General features: G+C 43.0%; 1 protein-coding gene across 2 annotated transcripts in view; it reads left to right on the top strand.

The window, feature by feature from the left end:
- The first annotated feature begins 6,196 nt into the window (after positions 1–6,196).
- The window catches only part of LHCGR (luteinizing hormone/choriogonadotropin receptor), a 225,149-nt gene continuing 213,724 nt past the window's right edge, over positions 6,197–17,621 (top strand). The window contains exon 1 of one of the 2 annotated variants that reach the window (XM_077485600.1): positions 6,197–6,882. In XM_077485600.1, the coding sequence (XP_077341726.1) occupies positions 6,731–6,882 (152 nt within the window). In that variant the 5' untranslated portion in view covers positions 6,197–6,730. The remainder of the gene's footprint in view (positions 6,883–17,621) is intronic. The other variant, XM_077485599.1, reaches the window with a different exon arrangement.

Below are 17,621 nucleotides of genomic sequence, written 5' to 3' on the forward strand. Positions count from 1 at the left end.
CAACAAATAAAAATAGAAAATTACTGCGCTCTTAAGTAAAAAAATACCTCTATACTACCCAAGCTGCAGCGATTAAGATGTGATACACATCAAAAATATCAACCAAAAACAGAAAGTGTATAGCTGCGCTACCTATATACTCCAACCTCCCTAAGATTCAAATGAATTTTTGTATTATCACAATCTTCAAACCATCCCCATAGTAAGTAAAGTAAATGAATAAATAATAAATTAATGGTTTGCCAAAAAATTCATCAATATATACAGGAAAATAAATATTACACTAATTCATAAGTGATACTAATACATGTAATTAAAAAAAAAATAATGAATAAAAATGAATAAAAAATTAAGATTGTGGAAAAATCTTAAACAGATAAACGTAAATAAGCGTGAAAGAATGTCCCAAAGCCCAAGGTGAAAAAATCAAAATAATAGTCCTTTCGGTGATAATAATTCTTTCAGTAATAATAATCAAACGTGCAATCTTCCATCACCAAAAAACGTGCTGAACACCGCTAGAAATGCACGCTTACCAGAGGCTCACTCAATCTACACAGTAAGGTCTGCCGAATGGATCGCAAATCCCCACAGATCCAGGCTGAAATCTCACTCGGGAGGCTCGCACATATACAGATGGTTACTCAAAAGACATAAGCAGAGGGGCTTCCCATAGTGTAAATCAGGTATACAGCTTTATTCCAAATAAAAATTGAATATACTCACAAACGTAAACAAGTAAAATCACAGCGTATTTGCAGGCCGGCAAGCTAGCGCCCGTTCGCTCAGAGTCCACATGACTGTGTCAGCATGTCCTAGTCACCCAATGCGCGTTTCGTCACACGATGATGTTGTCTGGGGTACGGGTGATGCGCTGACGCATCACATTTATATACAATACATATTGGACCAAGTCTCGTTCTGAGCTTAGGAGGAAACAGGAACTGGACACGAAAACATGGCGGACGTGACGAATCACATGCACCATGTTGGAAAAGGGCACTAGAAATGGCAAGTTTCTAAAATAAACAATGGCGGTCGCAATAGCTCACAACAGCCAAAATATTTAAAATATAAAAATAATAAAAAGGCAATAGGAATGGCAAATGCTTAAATTAAACATTGTCAGTCAATAACTGAGTCAAGTCACAAGGTAGGCAAGCTTAAAACTAGCAAAACAACCGAATAAAAATTGTATTTTAACAAAGATAAATTGATCAAATGAATATTGAAAAAAAGGGGATTTATTATTAATGGTTGAACTTGTAAAAAGAGAACTCATCCGCTCAGCTCAGAACAAGTTCACAACATCACTCCATGTTGGATCAGACATATACCCCTAAACCATCAAAATAATTAGTATATACTCAATAATACAATCATAGGCATGTACAAATCTTGAGCCACATACAGCCTCAAAAAATAATAAATCCTCAAGGTAATTATAATTATTTGAAGTTAGGAATTATTGATAAATGCGTTAACATCCACGTCTATGTTAAGGCCAAAAGGAGCATAACATTTTAACCGATGGATCCAGGACATTTCTAACCTAGATAAACCCCTGACAAGAGAGCCACCCCTCCAATGTAAACTAAATTTGTCTATGCCCCAAAAAATTGTTTTTGCACGATTTTTGTTATGATGTTCAAGGTAATGTCTTGATACAGAATGTTTCGAGAAAATGTTCTTAATGTTCGTAATATGCTAATTTAACCGGATAAGAAGGGGTCACTTAGTCCTCCCTACATATTGTAGTCCGCAAGGATATTGGAGTAAATAAACAACCCCTTTGGTTGTACACGTAATGAAGGGTTTGATGGTATACTCATGCAGCGTGCTAGGAGAGACAAAAGTATGAGTCCATCTCTGAGAGCATCCACTAAGAGAGCAAACTCGACACCTACGGCACTGGTAATAGCCCGTCAAGTTTTAAAAAAAATTTTTTTTGAGATAGGGGGATTTAATACGTTAGGTGCCAACCTATCCCTAAGTGAAGGGGCCCCTCTATAAACTACACGAGGCCTTGCTGGTAGAATAGTGTTTAAAACTGTGTCATTATTCAAAATATGCCAGTGTTTATTGATTAATTTTTAATGTTATCGTGTTGTACCGAATATGTTGTTATGAAGGGAACAGATCCAATCTGATCCTTGGAAGATGTTTTGACCTTTTCTACTAGAAGATCCCCTCTATCAATAGCCTTAACATTCTCAAGAGTGGTTTTTAGCAAATCTTCCTCATAGCCCTTATCCAAAAAACGCTTAGATAGGATTTATGCCTGTGTTAAAAAACATTCTTACTCCGTACAGTTTCTCTTGATCCTCAAAAATTGGCTTTTTGGTATGGACTTCAGCCAAGCTTGATGGTGACAGCTGTCAGTTGGAATATATGAATTCCTATCTGTACTTTTAAAGAATGTAGAGATGACAAACCGATCATCAGACTTAGAAATGGTCAAATCCAAAAAGTTAATATTGGATTGACTGGCCTCAAAACTGAAACTCGTTAGGTCACGAATGCACATGTGGCCACTATCTAATGTTTGTAGGCAGGTTACCTACCAGATGTTTTCACTGAGTTTCCACTAAGAATACAGATGCAACTACAACCCGCAGTGGCTGATTTGTACTCTGTGACGCCAAACACATTATTGTTTCTTTTGGCTTTCAGAAGATTCCAGAAAAGGGAACTAGAAAGCCCTGTTCTGCCAGGTGATACCTTCAAGAAAACCTGTCAACAATTGAAGTGCTTTAAAGAGAAACAACTGCCTAAGGACACACACCATAATATGCATGCCTTTAGCTGTGTTAGCAAAAGCTTTGTTACCTTTTTTACTTGGGAACCTGACTTTCCTGACTGAAAAACTATGCCCCACCAGCTACCATACCACTGTTTTTTGGCACTGCCCCTATTGGTCACTAGCACAGTCTCATTGGACACGGAGTTGATAGTTGGTGGGGATTCATCTTGAAATCAGGGAAGTCAGTTCTCTAGTAACGGGTAAACTGGTTTCAGAGGATGCTTAGAGGAGACATTTTTGGTAAGTAATGGAGGACAACTTGGATGTCTTCTTTTAGGACTTTCATTTTTGAAAATAGAAAACAGGCAACAAGTTTCATAGTTAGTAAGGTTGAATAAAGACACCAGTCCATCCTGAGTGAGTGTCTACAATTGTCCCTATCCCTGAACATTGCACACTCACATCAGTCCCCTACCCTCAAGGAGCCCACAATCCAAGGTCCCCCATTCATATACTAGGGCCAATTTTGGACAGAAGCCAATTAACCTACCTGCATGTCTTTGGAGGAAAACAGAGTACCTGGAGGAAACCCACGCAGGCACAGGGAGAACATGCAAACTCCAGGTAGGTAGTGTTGTGGTGTGGTTGGGATTTGAACCAGTGACCCTTCTTACTACTAGGTGAGAGTGCTAACCACTACACCACTGTGCCGCCCACAGTACCTTATAGTTCACTATAAGGTATAACTTAACATGCACATAACAGGTGATGGTGGATCAACTGAGCATTTACACGTTTGCACTCACAGGGTCAGATGACTTATCATATGGTTCCTTTATCATGTCTTGCTAAAAAGCAAAGTACTTCTTGTATAGTGGATGATGATGAGCAATTAAGAGACAATAAAGATTAAATAGAAAGCTGAAAATATGTTTCACAGCGATCTGATAGTTAAACTATATACTTTATTAGGTTGCTTAATTTGGTGTAAAATCATTGAGAAAAAAACACAACAGTGTCTGATACTGTGGTCTCACTACACCAGTTAAGTTAATTCTTGTATAAAATATGTGTAGACTAAATTTGGTACATTTTAGTGAGTTAAATGGGGTTAAATGGGGGGGACAATTTTAGTTAATATTTATCAGCTGAAACAACAGCAAACTAATAATATGTGTGTATTTCACAGCAGATTTGTTGAGCTGCATTGGTCTGCAATAATTGGTGGTCAGTTGGAAGGATGCTCCTTACATTGGTTGTCAGTTGGAAGAATGCTCTTTACATTGGTGGCCATTGGGAAAAATGTTCCTTAAATTGGTGGTCATTGAGACGAATGCCCCTTATATTGGTGGTCCGTAGAAAGAATGTTCCTTACATTGTTAGTCAGTGGGAAAAAATGTTCCTTAAATTGGTGGTCATTGAAAAGAATGCACCTTACAAAGGTGGTCATTGGGAAGAATGCCCTTTCATTGATGGTCAGTGGGAAAAATGCCCCTTAAATGGAACCGAAAAGAGAAGGTTCAGGGTCGCTCTGTGTAATTACATTAAAGCACAGACATGTTGTTTTTTTTAATAATTATTTTATTTTATTTTTACAATTGAAAAAAAAGTGATCCATCTATGGCCAGCCTAAGGCTGTCTTATCTCCTTCCTGAATTCAGTACTGTTAACAGATGCTCAAAATATTGTTATATAACAAAGGTGCTCTCAGGATACATAAAGGAATCCTAAAGGAATTGTTAGTTAATAGTTTTAGGCCTTGCTGACATATACCTCGTACACAAGATAGAACTTTCCAACAACAAAACCGTGGAATTTTGTCCGTAGGGCGTGGTCTCAAACTTGTCTTGCATACACACGAACACACAATTGTTGGCCAACAATTACGAATGTAGTGGCGTACTACATTGTTTTTCAGCTCTTTAGCGCCACCCTTTGTCTCCTTCTGCTAATTTTGTGTTAGTAGAAGTTTGGGGAGTTTTGATTCGCGTTTTTTCATTTTGTACTTTTCATTTTGCACTTTTCAGTTTGTTTCTGAACAGCCATTCATCAACCAGCCATGTTGCGGAATCAGAGAAGATAACGTGTTATTTATTATTGGCCTTGAAGTTATTGTTTTGACATTATTTTTTTGGTTGAATAATGATTTGATTTGATGTGGTATATTTTCTATATTTTTGGATGCATAGAAGGAACTTTTTGGTTAAGTTCTATTGGCAGACAGCATATCTAATTTTATTTATTTTCTTTTTTTAATGCACAATAAAAAATTTGTGTAGAATAATACTTGGCTATGTGTTTTACTTCAAATGACAGTTTAGGAGTAGACAGTTACATTTAAAACATACAATGCAAAATTAACAAGGGACGCCAACATAGTTGTATCTTTGATCTTAAAAACTACGGGATAATGGTGTTTTGGTAACTTGCCCAAGTAAAAAAAAAAAAAAAAAAAAAAGCCTAAATAATAATATTCTTGATATCAAAAAAAAAAAAGCCTTTGAAAATTCCATCAGTATCACCAGCAAAGCAGCTTCATTATCATCCCATTAAAGAAGAAGAGAATTGTGCCCTGCATTTCGAGATTTCATAATTATTTGCCACGTCATGAATGTTAATTCTCCATTACGAACGATAGTTTACAAGACCGAACGCTTCTGGCTCGTCCTTGCTTCTGAGCATGCGTGCTTGTACTTTGGACTTTTGTCTGATGGACTTGTGCACACACAGACATTTGTCCACGGAAAATTTGAAAACCCGCCATCCAACATTTGTTGGCGGAAAGTCCGACAACAATTGTCCGATGGAGCATACATAGGGTCGGATTTACCGACAACAGCCTGTCATCGAACATTTCCCGTCGGAAAGTCCGATCGTGTGTACGAGGTCTTTAGGTGTAGTTAAGCACGCTCCGTGCTTCCGCATACAGACAGTCCTATTCATGTAGATTGTAGCTCTCCTTTCTATTCATGTAGATTGGGGCTCAGCAGCTGCACAGACACAGCCGCTGCTCACAATTTGACATCCATGTGAGTGCAGGAGCGTGTCCAAGAATGCAGTCAGCGTGAGTTCAGGAAGAACCTGCATGCATATGGATGCCAAATTGGGAGCAGTGGCTGTGTCCATGCAGCAGGTGCATTCTAGTTAACATAACTGGAACTGCCTGCATGCGGATACATGTAACACCTGTGCATCCTGTGCAGGAAAACATGGCCCTCTTGTGGGTGTATGGTTAATACATCAAAGTAAATGAAGTCTTACAAGGAAAGTATCAGCAGCAAATAGGATGGGTTATTCAGCTTGTACAGCTTCGCTTGAAAAAAAGTTAATTCATCTTACCAACCATAATTAAATATTTGCTTTAGGTTGGCTGGCCCTCTAGGACAAGTATCTAATGAATGGATATTATTACATAGACCCACATCAGAAATGTCTATAATTTGTTGGCAAGCGTTCGCATCCCTTTCAGGAACACTGTGTAATCTGCTAACAGATACAGACAGGATAAAATTGAGTCTGTCTTGGAGCTGCTCATAGCATCTAGTTGTTCTATAAGTTCCCAGAACTGCCTTTCCCCTCCACCGACCACCATAGCAAAAACACAGAATTTTCTTTTGCGAAGCTCTCAAACGCACTAATTATACAGCAAGCTGGAAATCAAACACTGGACAGCTCACTTTATCAGAAGAGGAAACTTTTATTAGCAGGCTGATTGAGCCCAGGCACTTGTGGAGGTCACATCGGAGTTTGGAGAGAGATTTTAATTTTCCAAAGTTAAAGACAGGAGGAGCCCTGACAACGACTGACGGTTTATTCCGTGTAAATGCAGACTAAAAATAGGAACACGTTGCCTGCATGGAATACAAACTGCTCCCTCTCCCAGCTCTAATTCACTTCAAAGGGAAAAAGTTGAGGAGGTGACAAAAGAAGAAAAAAAAAAAAAAAGATGGAATTAAAATAATTCAGTCCACTAAGGACCATTTCATCATGAAGAGTGTGAATTTCTATTACCTCTTGCTGTATCTGACTTACCTGAACCCTGTCTGCTCCACCAATGCCTGCGAGATCTGTGACTGCAGTGGGAACACTCTGAAGTGCCCAGCACAGGCACCAGCTCACCGGTCCCCTGATATCAAACTGTAAGTAGATACTTTTCCAATGGTCAGCCTTACACTAATGTGTTTGCTTTGCCCATTCAAATAAAATTTATTTCACTTTACCCATTTGTTATGTGACCCTGGTTACCTTTCTCCAGTATTGTTGTCAATGTTCTGTATTTCAAACATAACATAGGCAAGAGGAAAAAAAAAGATATTTAAATGTCAGAAATACATTATTATATTATTAGTTATTTACTTATATGGGCTGCACTTACTAGATATGAATTATATTATGTTATTACTTATTAACTTATAAAGCACCGATATGCCCCTATGGGCTACACTTTATTTGTAAAGCACAAATTATGTATTTATTAACTTCTAACGCACCAATATGTCCCCATGGGCTACACTTCATTTGCAAAGCACAAATTGTGTATTTATTAACTTATAAAGTATCAACGTGTTCTGGTGGGATACATTTGTTATCCTATAATGCACCAATGCGTCCTGATGGGATTTATTTATTAACTTATAAAATATCAATTGTCCAGGCAGGATACATTTATTAGCTTATAATGCACCAATGGGTTGTGATGCAATGCATTTATTAACTTAGAAAGCACAAACATGTTCTGATAGGACAAATTTATTAACTTATGAAGCACTAAAGTGTTCTGATGGGCTGCACATTGACTGTTATTACAGAATGTATATCAGTTAATACTGTACCTAAGTTGACAGTTGACAGTTATAGTGCAAAAAAGTATCAGTTGTAGTAGAGGTGATCACATTCGCAAAGACTTATAATTGTAATATTAAAGTAAGCATAATGGAACTGAGCAAAAATAAATGTTTCCTAAAAACATGACTGAAACACACATTTCAACTGAATGGTGTGCCATGTGCAGAATATAGTGCAAATTGGAAGATTGTAAGTTTGGTCCTTCACAGTTAAAGGATACATTAGCCACAATTTTTTTATATAAATATATATATATATACACCCAGAAATATCTATCTATATATATATATATATGTATATATATATATATATATATATATATATATATATATATATATATATATATATATATATATATATATATATATATATATATATATATATATATATATATATATATATATATATATATATATATATATATATATATATATATATATATATACATATATATATATACACATATATATAATATATATATATATATATATATATATATATATATATATACATATATATATATATACATATATATATATATATACATATATATATATATATATATATATATATATATATATATATATATACATATATATATATATATATATATATATATATATATATATATATATATATATATATATATATATATATATATACACACACAGTGGGTCAAATAAGTATTGAACATATCCCCATTTCTCTGGGTAAATATGTTTCTAAAGGTGCTATTAGGATGGAATTTTCACCACATGTCAGTAACAACCCATGCAATCCATACATCCAAAAAAACAAAACACAAATAAGTTCAGAAATGAAGATAAGTGTAATAAAATGGAATGACACAAGGAAAAAATATTCAACAAGCTAACTGAAATGTATTTAATACTTTGTACAAAATCCTTTGTTGGTAATGAGAGCTTCAAGACACCTCCTGTATGGAGAAACTAGTCACATGCATTACTCAGGTGTGATTTTGGCCCATTCTTCCACACAGACTTCAAATCTTGAAGATTCTGTGGGCCTCTTCTATGAACTCTGATCTTTTGTTCTTTCCATAGATTTTTTATTGGATTCAAGTCTGGTGATTGGCTGGGCCATTCTAGAAGTTTATTTTCTTTGAAACCAATTGAGAGTTTCCTTGGCTTTGTGTTGGGATGATTGTCTTGCTGAAATATCCACCCTCATTTCATCTTCATCATCTTGGTAGATGGCAGCAGATTTTTTTATCAAGAATGTCTTGGTACATTTTTCCATTCATCCTTCCTTCCATGATATGAAGTTTGCCCGCCCCGTATGCTGAAAAACAGCCCCACACCATGATGTTCCCACCTCCAAACCTCACTGTTGGTATTGGGGTGTTTTTGGTGTTTTTGGTGTGATGTGCAGTGCCATTTGATCTCCAAACATGGTTTGTATTATGGCTTCCAAAGAGTTCCATTTGGGTCTCATCTGACCAGACTATATTCTCCCCGTATTTCACAGGCTTGTCTGAATGTTTTGCAGCAAGCTTTAAACGAGCTACAACATGCTTCGTCTTGCGAGGAGCACCTGGTCATGGCCGGTTTATCGTAAAACGATGTTCTTTCCATTTCTGTATTATGTCCTCAACAGTGTTTACTGGAACATTCAGACATTTAGAAATCCTTCTGTAACCAATGCTATCAGTATGTTTTGCAACAATAAGGTTGTGAAGGTCTTGGAGCTCTTTGCTTTTACCCATCATGAGATGTTTCTTGTGTGACACCTCAGTAATGATACACCTTTTTTATAGGCCATCAATTCAGACTCAACCAGCTGACATTAATTTGCACTGACAGGGGGCAAGATTGCGTTCTAATTACCGATAGATTTCAGCTGGTGTCTTGGCTTTCTATGCCTTTTTTCACCTCTCTTTCTTCATGTGTTCAATACTTTTTCCCTGTGCCATTCCATTTGATTACACATAACTTAATTTCTGAACTTATTTGTTTTGGTTTCTTTGTATGTATTGTATGGGTTGTTACCAACATGTGGTGAAAATTTCATGTCCATAGCACCTTTAGAAATATATTCACCTAGAAAAACGGTGATAAGTTCAATATATATTTATATATATAAGGTTTGATTAATTTGGTGTTTTGTTTGAGATCCATCTGGTTACATGCATAGATAAGGATGCTTGCCTACTGGTGCTGTCCACCACATTGAACTTTGCATTTTTTCCAATTGGGAATGTGCACGGTTTGATTTTGGACCAGAGCTGTTTTCACCTCCAGCTATATATCTGCCCTGTATTGGCACTGTATATCTACACCCCCAAGAGTAGCTATTTTACAAAATAAGAGTTAGCAAATTTTCAAGACAGAGTAGGGACTGGCCAAAGGGGAATCACTTTGATGCAGTTGTCCAGCTTGAACATGCATTGCAATATATGGTAACTGAGGCCGCGTACACACGGGCGGACTGTTCGGCCAACTTTGTCCGTCAAACAGTTTCGGCAAACAGTCCGCTCAAAATTAGCATGGACGGACATGGCCACACACGACGAACGAACAGTTTGCTGAAACCGTGCGCGATGACGTGAACGGCACGTACGACGGGACGAAAAATACGACGTCCTATACACTGCATTATAACTTTCGGCGTGTTAAGCCTTTCTGAGCATGCGCGGAACTTAGTTTGTCGAACAAGCCTACACACGGGCGGACTGTTCGCTCAAACAAAGTTTCAGCGGACAGTTTTACGGAAATTCCGAAAAACCTTGTTCGTCAAACTGTCCGCTGAAACTGTCCGCTGAAAGCCCACACACGAGCGGACTGTCCGCCCAAACACTGTTCAGCGGACAAAGTTGGGCGAACAGTCCGCCCGTGTGTACGCGGCCTGAGAATTCCCATTTTACAAGCAATAGTTTTCTATAGGTCTTAACATGGCAACACCTCCTTAATATCTCACGTGTTGTATAAAGTATCTCATAAAAGTTAGTACATCCCTCACATTTTTGTAAATATTTTATTATAAGTTTTTATGTGACAACACTGAAGAAATGACAATGTAAAGTAGTGAGTGTACAGCTTGTATAACAGTGTAAATTTGCTGTCCCCTCAAAATAACTCAACACACAGCCATTAATGTTTGACAACAAAAGTGAGAACACCCCTAAGTGAAAATGTCCAAAGTGGGCCCAATTAGCCATTTTCCCTCCCCGGTGTCATGTGACTCATCAACATTACAAGGTCTCAGGTGTGAATGGGGAGCAGGTGTGTTAAATTTGGTGTTATCGCTCTCACTCTCTCATACTGGTCACTGGAAGTTCAACATGGCGCCTCATGACAAAGAACTCTCTAAGGATCTGAAAAAAAAAAAGAATTGTTGCTCTACATAAAGATAGCTTAGGCTATAAGAAGATTGCCAAGACCCTGAAACTGAGCTGTTATAGCTGCAAAGGGTGGGCCAACTCAATACTGAACCCTACAGACTAAGACTGGGATGCTGGGGTGCTTTGGGAGGGGAGAGGACTAGTGCAAGATGGGGGGGGTTGGATATGTTCTGGGGTCACTTGGGGGGTCTGATATGTGCTGGGGGGTGCTTTGAGAGGCGAGAGGGCCAGAGCAAGGGGGGTAGGGGTTAGATATGTGCTGGGGGGCACTTTGTGAGGGGAGAGAGCTAGTGCAAGGGGGATAGGGTGTGTGCTGGGGAGCGCTTGGGGGGTTGGATATGTGCTGGGGGGAACTTTGGGGGGTTAGATAAGTGCTGGGGAGGTTGTCAGATTTCAAATCCAACCCACACTTCTAGCATGTCTTCCCCGTGCCAAAGCCCCCCCCCCCCCCCAGCACATATCCTTCTAACCCCTTGATCGCTCCACATATTTTCTAAGTTGTCCTCCTTTCCAGCCGCTACCCCCCCGTCCATCCGTCTACACAGTATAGTAAACGTTGTACAGACCTTGATCTCACTCGCTTATGGAGGCGCGCATCGCAGTGAATGGTGGTGCGGTGTGTCAGTCACACCACTACACCAACCTTGGTAAAGAGCCTCAGACGGATGCCCACCAGGGACCACCAGAATGTCGCCAGGACCACTAGGGATGGCCACCACACTGGACCACCAGGTATGCCACCCTAGACCACCAGGGAAATGCCAATCAGTGCCCAGGCAGCTGCCAATCAGTGCCCATCCCCAATGCCTGCCAGTGCCAGTGCCATCAGTGATGCCTAACAATGCCATCTATCAGTGCCGCATATCAGTGCCCATCAGTGCCACGTATCAGTGCCCAGTAGTGCCACCTATCAGTGCCCAGCAGTGTAAGTACTCATCAGTGCAGCCTTTCAGTGCCCATCAGTGCTGCCTCTCAGTACCCATCAGTGCCCACCAGTGCCACCCATGATTTCACATCAGTGCTACCTATCAATGCCCAATCATTACTGAATATCAGTGCCACCTATCAGTGTCCATCGTCAGTGCCGTCAGTGCCCATCAGTGCCACCCCATCGGTGCTGCCTTTTCAGTGCCCGGCAGTTCTGCCTTATCAGTGCCCATCAGTGAAGCAGAAAACTTACTTATTTACAAAATTTTATAACAGAAACAAAAGAAAACTTTTTTTTTTTTTCATAATTGTAGGACTTTTTTTATTTGTTGAGCAAAAAATAAAACCGCAGAGGTGATCAAATACCACCAAAAGAAAGTTCTGGGAACAAAATGATAAAAATGTAGTTTGGGTACAGCTTAGCACAACCACGCAATTGTCATTTAAACAGCGGCAGCGCTGAAAGCTGCAAATTGGCCTGGGCAAGCCACAGCGAACAAACGCAAATGAAAACAGTTGACGCCTTTCAGCCTATAAGGCCTTAGTCATAACCCCTGTTATGTAAGGTTGTAGGGAGGGGCTGAGTCCTCTGTAAGGTTAGCCATACACTATACAATTATCTTGTACAACTTTTCTTTAGATTTACCAAAAACATATAATATGAGCTCAAACCTGAACACTTTCAATTTGTATGCAATCAGGCGCATAGTTGAAGGTAAATCTAAAGGAAACTGAACAAGAAAATTGTATAATGTATGATCAGCTTAAATTTAGAATTTTCAGAAAGTCACAATTTACACAGGAGATTATGGGAGATCTATAATAAGGGAGCATGGAGGGAAGTTACAGAATGCTGGCTGCACCTACTATAGAGTGAATATGTTACTTCGGTTGCTATGGGCAGAGTACTTGTTCACTTTAAAGTACAGGTATATATTAAAGGAGAAGTACAGCCAAAGCTTGTGTGACTGTACTTCTGCTGGGATCACAGGAGTGAAGTTTATTTTGCACTCTTGTGACCCATTTTCAGCAGACAGCAGGCTGAAGCCTGCTGTCGGCTGATGTCAGAGAGCCGACCCAGCCTCGGGTAAGATTGTGACAATGAAGTCGGGATCCGCCCACATGCCTGGACCGACACCCGGCTCAGCCACTCAGTGAACAACAGAGAGCCCGACCCTGCCTCATGTGTTGCCCTAACCTCCCCTTATACTTACCTGAGCCCTATTTCATTCCAGCAATGTACACAAGAGCATTCTCTCTACCTTCTCACTGGACAAATTGTAAATAATTTTTTTTTTTTTTAATCCTAATGCATTCTATGCATTAGGATAAGAACATTCTGTGTGCAGCAGCCCCCCTAATACTTACCTGAGCCCCATCTCGATCCAGCGATGTTGCACAAGAAAGAGACTCAACTGTCCAGAACTCTCCCTCCTCATTAGCTGAGACACATAGCGGCGCCATTAATACCCGCTGCTGTCAATCAAAGTCAGTGAGCCAATAAAAAGAGAGGGGGCAGGGCTGAGCCACAGCTCCATGTCTGAATGGCGCACAGAGCAGTGGTTTGGCTTGGGTGCCCCCATAGGAAGCTGCTTGCTGTGGAGGCACTTGGCAGGAGGGAGGAGCCAGGAGCACCAGCAAGTGATCTGAGAAGAGGAAGATCTAAGCTGCTCTGTGCAAAACCACTACACAGAGGAGGTAAGTATAACATGTTTGTTGTTTTTAAACAAAAAACAAAACAAAAACAAGACTTTAGTATCACTTTACATTTCCTGGAGTTAGGCTTTAACGGTAAAGTAGAATTTCAGCCTCAACCTAACTAGTCTAAAAATGTCCCCTCCTCCCTGCTAACACCTACGTTGACTAAAGCCGCGTACACACGTAGCCGTCTGTCCGACATACTTAGAGCCGTCTATCCGACGTACTTAGTCTGGCGGACTTCCCGCCAGACTGTCCATCAGACTTTCTGAACGGGCTACTTGCCCACACACGGCACTTTTTCAGCGGACTAATACGGCGTACTAAGTCCGCCGTACTATCCGCCCTACTGAACGGACTCGCCCACGCACGCGGAGGAAAGTCCGCTCATTTCGAGCGCGTCTCCAGGTAGGCGGGGCCTGCGACGTCTCCACCTGGTATGGACTTCAAGGGGAACCCCAACGCCGAAAAAAATCGGCGTGGGGGTCCCCCCAAGTCCACAACAGACCCTTGTCCAAGCATGCTACCCGGCCGGCCAGGAAAGAAGGGGCGAGCGCCCCCCCTCCTGGGCCACGCGGCCCCCCCACCCCAAAGCACCTTGTCCCCATGTTGTTGAGGACAAGGGTCTCTTCCCGACAACCCTGGCCATTGGTTGTCGGGGTCTGCAGGCGAGGGGCTTATCGGAATCCGGGAGCCCCCTTTAATAAGGGGGCCCCCGGATACCGGCCCCCCACCCTATGTGAATGAGTATGGGGTACAATGTACCCCTACCCATTCACCTGTAAAATAAAGTACAAAAAAAACACAACACACAAGATAAAATAGTTTATTGCACAGCTCCGGGGGACTTCCGTCTTCGGGGGTCTTCTTGCCGGACTCCTCCGCTATCTTCTTGTAGCTCTTTTACTAGTGGAGGAGTCCGGCTTTCTTCCTCGCCGCCGCCCTCTTCTTCCGACTTCGGGGGTCTTGTCCCCCCTCTTCGGTTCTTCTGCCGGGCCACCGCGCCTTCTTATAGCTTTTTTACAGGCGGTGGCCTGGTCTTCTGTCGCCGCCGCCGCCTTCCGTTCTTCTTCTTCTTCTCCTGGAGATGTTGACTGGACGTTCTCTCCGGCCGCAATGCCAGGGACGCGCTGCGCTGCGACTTATATAGGGACAAGGGGCGGTGTCACATGGGTTGGTGTCACATGGTGACCCCGCCCCCTTACGATGTCACAGTCCCGGAGGATGCTGGGACTGTCGCCATGTGACATCAACCCATGTGACCAACCCATGTGACACCGCCCCTTGAAGAAGAAGAAGACGAACGGAAGGCGGCGGCGGCGACAGAAGACCGGGCCACCACCTGTAAAAGAGCTATAAGAAGGCGCGGTGGCCCGGCAGAAGAACCGAAGAGGGGGGACAAGACCCCCGAAGTCGGAAGAAGAGGGTGGCGGCGAGTAAGAAAGCTGGACTCCTCCGCTAGTAAAAGAGCTACAAGAAGATAGCGGAGGAGTCCGGCGAGAAGACCCCCGAAGACGGAAGACCCCCGGAGCTGTGCAATAAATTATTTTATCTTGTGTGTTGTGTTTTTTTTGTACTTTATTTTACAGGTGAATGGGTAGGGGTACATTGTACCCCATACTCATTCACATAGGGTGAGGGGCCGGTATCTGGGGGCCCCCTTATTGAAGGGGGCTCCTGGATTCCGATAAGCCCCCTGCCCGCAGACCCCGACAACCAATGGCCAGGGTTGTCGGGAAGAGGCCCTTGTCCTCATCAACATGGGGACAAGGTGCTTTGGGGTGGGGGGGCCGTGTGGCCCCCCTTCCCCAAGGCACCCCCCATGTTGAGGGCACGCAGGCTGGTACGGCTCAGGAGGGGGCGCTCGCTCGCCCCTCCTTTCCTGGCCGGCCGGGTAGCGTGCTCGGACAAGGGTCTGTTGTGGACTTTGGGGGGACCCCCACGCCGATTTTTTTTGGCGTTGGGGTTCCCCTTTAAGTCCATACCAGGTGGTGGGACCAGCGACGTCTCCTTCGCGGGCCCCGCCTACCTGGAGACCCGCTCGAAATGAGCGGACTTTTCTCCGGGCGGGAAAAGTCCGTTCATTTCAAAAGTACGGCGGACTGGCATACACACGGCTGGATTGTCCGCCGAAATGCGAGTCCCGCGGGAAGATTGGAGTGTAAAACTACTTTCTAAGTCCGCCGTACTTTCGGGTCAAAAAAGTATACCGGAGGCTACACACGGGGGGATTGTTTGGCGGACTTGAGTTTGCCGGACTTTTCCACCCGCTTGTTTGATCGTGTGTACGCGGCATAAGCTGTGTGTGCTTTCCTATTTTTCGCTTGCCCTGATCAGCGGCGGCTGCAGGGGAGACGAGAGAGGGCCTGACAATGGCTGGGAATGCCTGGGAGCAGTGGTATCACTTATAGTCTCCATATTCCAGCCATTGTCCCTGAGGGCTTTCACACTGGAGTGGTGTGCTGGCAGGAAACAAAAAAAAGTCCTGCTAGCAGCATCTTTGGAGCGGTGAAGGAGCGGTGTATACACCACTCCTAAACCGCTCCTACCCATTGAAATCGTTCCTTTCTCGCCCCCTATCAGTGGGTAAAAGTGCCCCGCTAGTGGCCGAATAGCACCACGAAACTGATGGTAAAGCACTGCTTAGGCTGCATTCACACCTGAGCATAAAAGCAGAAAATCACGCAAATTTACAGCGATTTTGCTGCGTTTTTGCAGCATTTTTACCGCGATTTGCATCATTTTTTACCGCGATTTGCCACGATTTTGTGCAGGGCAAAAGGTCACCAATGTTAAAAGAAGAAAAACGCCCAAATCTGCTCAATTCGAGCGACAAAAAAGGGTCCGGAACTTGTTTGAGCTTCAGGCGCTCGGCTTCAGGCGACATGGAGTGGAGATGTGAACCATCTCCATAGAGAATAATTTATTTTTTCCCCTCTAGCATTTTGTTGCTTCAGGCTTCAAGCTACAAAACAATCAGGTGTGAATGGGGTCTAAAAATACCAGAGCTTTACTGCTGACGCACCCACCGTCCCGGTGTGAAAGGAGCCTTATGCCGCGTACACACAATCAAACAAGCGGGTGGAAAAGTCTGGCAAACTCAAGTCCCCCAAACAATCCCCCCGTGTATAGCCTCCGGCATACTTTTTTGACCCGAAAGTACGGCGGACTTAGAATGTAGTTTTACACTCCAATCTTCCCGCCGGACTCGCATTTCGGCAGACAATCCGGCCGTGTGTGTGCCAGTCCGCCGTACTTTTGAAATGAACGGACTTTTCCCGCCCGGAGAAAAGTCCGCTCATTTTGAGCGGGTCTCCAGGTAGGCGGGGCCCGCGAAGGAGATGTCGCTGGCCCCCGCCGCCTGGTATGGACTTAAAGGGGAACCCCAACGTCGAAAAAAAACGGCGTGGGGATCCCCCAAAGTCCACAACAGACCCTTGTCCGAGCACGCTACCCGGCCGGCCAGGAAAGGAGGGGCGAGCGAGCGCCCCCCCCCCCCTCCTGAGCCGTACCAGGCCGCGTGCCCTCAACATGGGGGGTGCCTTGGGGAAGGGGGGGCCGCGCGGCCCCCCCACCCCAAAGCACCTTGTCCCCATGTTGATGAGGACAAGGGCCTCTTCCCGACAACTCTGGCCATTGGTTGTCGGGGTCTGCGGGCGGGGGACTTATCGGAATCCGGGAGCCCCCCACCCTATGTGAATGAGTGTGGGGTACAATGTACCCCTACCCATTCACCTGTAAAATAAAGTACAAAAAAAAACACAACACACAAGATAAAATAATTTATTGCACAGCTCCGGGGGTCTTTCGTCTTCGGGGGTCTTCTCGCCGGACTCCTCCGCTATCTTCTTGTAGCTCTTTTACTAGCGGAGGAGCCCGGCATTCTTCTTCGTCGCTGCGGCCTCTTCTTCCGACTTCGGGGGTCTTGTCCCCCTCTTCGGTTCTTCTGCCGCCGCCGCAGCAGCCGCCGCCGTCGCCGCTGCTGCCTTCCGTTTTTCTTCTTCTTCTTCTTCTTCTTCTCCTGGAGATGTTGACTCGACGTTCTCT

The sequence above is a fragment of the Lithobates pipiens genome, unplaced genomic scaffold (assembly GCF_037356315.1).
Source record: "Lithobates pipiens isolate NorthernLeopardFrog02 unplaced genomic scaffold, aLitPip1_a1.2 Scaffold_18, whole genome shotgun sequence".
In the NCBI taxonomy this organism is placed as follows: domain Eukaryota; kingdom Metazoa; phylum Chordata; class Amphibia; order Anura; family Ranidae; genus Lithobates; species Lithobates pipiens.